Consider the following 3272-nt stretch of genomic DNA (forward strand, 5'->3'; position numbering starts at 1 on the left):
CACAGCCCCATACCAAGCCAGACAAGGAGGACCCCATCCCAGCCACAGCCCCATACCAAGCCAGACAAGGAGGACCCCATCCCAGCCACAGCCCCATACCAAGCCAGACAAGGAGGACCCCATCCCAGCCACAGCCCCATACCAAGCCAGACAAGGAGGACCCCATCCCAGCCACAGCCCCATACCAAGCCAGACAAGGAGGACCCCATCCCAGCCACAGCCCCATACCAAGCCAGACAAGGAGGACCCCATCCTAGCCACAGCCCCATACCAAGCAAGACAAGGAGGACCTCAGCCCAGCCACATACCAAGCCAGACAAGGAGGACCCCATCCTAGCCACAGCCCCATCCCAAGCCAGACATTACCTGTTTTCTCAGTCTACTGCCATTCAACACAAAATTTTTTACATGGGATTTTTTCTTGAGATTAATTCGGACAAAGTTCTCCGTTCCTCTTTGCGTTCCCCTGTCAGAGACATTGTAGAAGGGTCAGAGGTCAATGCCAGCACTATGATAGAACACTGCACTGCAGGCATGACTAGAGCGGTAATGTGTCCACCCTCCCTCCCCCCCGGACTTCTAAACCCCACCATGCTCCAGCCACCATATGGACTGCTTATTGGTGTATTGATGACTATGCAGAGTAAGGAGAAGACTGCATGTCAATGTGGGCCCCCAGATGACCAATCCCAGGAAGGATTCCGCTCAGATGAGGAACAAATTCCCTCAAATCCGGTCAGAATTGTGTGTGGGGGGGAGGAGTCTACAAAGAGTCTTACCCATAGGTGGCAGCAGAAGCCTAAGCTCTTGTTACTTTCATTACGCAGAATAGCATCTCCTGTGCACCCCTCTGAAATCAGTTTCATTGTGTTATCCACTTTCCACTTTGGGGCCCGGCCCTGCCCCTAAATCAGGGATGGACGTACTCCGGCCCTCCAGCTGTGGTGAAACTACAAATCCCATGAAGCATCTCTCTCCGGGAGTCATGTCTGTGAGAATCTTGCAAAGCCTCATGGGATTTGTAGTTCCACCACAGCTGGAGGGCTGCAGTTTGGCCGTCACTGCCCTAAATATAAGCCCCGCCCCCTATGGTTTGTAGCTTGTACCTGGCACCTTGCTGGGTTTGTGCAGCAACTCTCCGTACACCTTCTTCCATCACCTCCCCCAGAATATTCTCCACCTCTCGGCTGGTACCCTCAGATTTGGGGGGATCCTCGGAGACTTCCTCTACGGTGGACTTTTTGGAGCCTCGCTTGCGACTCTTCTCTCCAGTCAGTTTGGCTCTTTGCCTCTTCTGTGAGGGGACATCATCGGAGTCTGGAGGGTCTGTTGGATCTCTCCGCCTTTTCCTATGCGAGACTCTTTCATTTTGCCGGATCTTTCCATCCTGTGAGGTCAGGTCAGTCCCCGTCCCGCCCTCAGCGTGTTCCTCTTTATATTGTTCCTGAGCAGAGAGGACTTCCTTCTTCTCGGAGGGATGAACCATCTTCTGTTCCTCAGTGTTGGTCTCCACCTTCCCCAGGGTATGGCTCTGCCATCTGGCTGTTAGCGGTTCACTTATCTTCTTGTTTTCTGCAGCATTGGAGGTCGTACGTGGAGTTTCCTCTGTAGACATGACACACACCTTTGTCTTTGTGTCATCTAGTGACTTCACATCATGTCTTACCTCATACTGATCCTTACTGAAATCAGAAGATGTCCTCCGTTCCTGGGAGCCCATCGGCCCCGTCCCAGCCGGTGTTCCTCTCCGGTCTTCTATGATTGGTTTATCTCTCCGTCCTGCTCCCCCGGCCCCTCTGACCTCACATCTCTGCAACCAGTCATGGTCCAGTGAGGACAGACGTTGCCCAACTTTAGACTGGAGCTGATGGAGCTTCTTACCAACAACGTCATGACTAGAAGGGGTTACATTCATTCTGGGAGCTTTCAGGCCCAGGAAGGGCAAATCCTCCCCAGAGTCAGGAGGATCATCATGAATGAGGCCGGGGGATGGTGCAGGCAGCACAGGGGCGGGGGATGGTTCAAACGGGTCACAGGCGGGAAACAGGACCGCCTTCTTCTTCTCTGCGCTAATTGGAGAGCGCCGATTAATCGTCTTCTTCAAGGACAAAGGACGATTCTGAGGAAAAACAATGGAAATGGGTCAAAGACAGATCTGTGATGTCATCATCCGACCCGTGTGACAGATCTGTGATGTCTTCATCCGACCCGTGTGACAGATCTGTGATGTCATCATCCGACCCGTGTGACAGATCTAGTCTTCTTCTCGGCGCTAATTGGAGAGCTCCGATTAATCGTCTTCTTCAAGGACAAAGGACGATTCTGAGGAAAAACAATGGAAATGGGTCAAAGACAGATCTGTGATGTCATCATCCGACCCGTGTGACAGATCTGTGATGTCATCATCCGACCCGTGTGACAGATCTGTGATGTCATCATCCGACCCGTGTGACAGATCTGTGATGTCATCATCCGACCCGTGTGACAGATGCCCCAGTACCTGAAACGTCACCCACCTCCAATGCTTAAACCCCTCCAGCCCCCAGTACCTGAAACATCACCATACAAGGTGGTGGGACTTCGGGGTGACACTGGAGCGGTTAAGATGGCTCCCCCAGGAGTCGGGTCCCTGCGGGCCAATAAAACACAATTGTAAACGTGGTGCATGTTCTCCAGTGACCCGCCTTGTTGGAGACCGTGGTCACGGGAGGGAGTCATTCCATTTCTGAGGTCTGCGGCGTCTATAAATGTATGTAGCCCGCCTGCCATCCCCCAAAGAACGGTCCGAGGACTTTCCAGCACCGGATCATTGATGGCGATAATGTGATACGCAGACTGGTGGTGGAGGACTGGAGGGATCGGCCATATGGGGCATACTTCCGCACAATGGGGACTACACCCCGGCAGTTGGGATCACACGCCCCTCACTGACACATTGTTTATGGTCCGGTCCCTCTATGGTGGACTTCTGGAAGAGTGTGGCTACATACATGGCATCGGCCCTTCAGTGTACCCCACTTCTAGACCCACGGTTGTTCTTATTCCGTGTCCCCGAGTACTCTGCGGAGGAAACTCAGGGATGGACTCGCAGGGACTGGCTGCACATCTGCCTACTAGCCGCCCGGCGCTGTATTATGCCATCATGGAGCACGACCTCCACCCCACCCATCTCCCCTCTCTGGGCCCTGGGGCCGGACTCACCCTCCCTCTCTGGGGCCGGACTCACCCTCCCTCTCCGGGGACCGGACTCACCCTCACTCTCCGGGTCCTGG

General features: G+C 54.0%; 1 protein-coding gene across 1 annotated transcript in view; it reads right to left on the reverse strand.

The window, feature by feature from the left end:
* RECQL4 (RecQ like helicase 4) overlaps nt 1-3272 on the reverse strand; it is a 50585-nt gene that overhangs the window by 40642 nt on the left and 6671 nt on the right. The window contains exons 5-7 of the mRNA XM_018574671.1: nt 2242-2322; nt 1107-2119; nt 367-466 (exon numbers count right to left, since the gene is read on the reverse strand). Coding sequence (XP_018430173.1) covers nt 367-466; nt 1107-2119; nt 2242-2322 — 1194 coding nt within the window. The remainder of the gene's footprint in view (nt 1-366; nt 467-1106; nt 2120-2241; nt 2323-3272) is intronic.

This window comes from Nanorana parkeri, unplaced genomic scaffold, assembly GCF_000935625.1.
Source record: "Nanorana parkeri isolate BGI_ZX_2015 unplaced genomic scaffold, ASM93562v1 scaffold3150, whole genome shotgun sequence".
Classification (NCBI taxonomy): Eukaryota; Metazoa; Chordata; class Amphibia; order Anura; family Dicroglossidae; genus Nanorana; species Nanorana parkeri.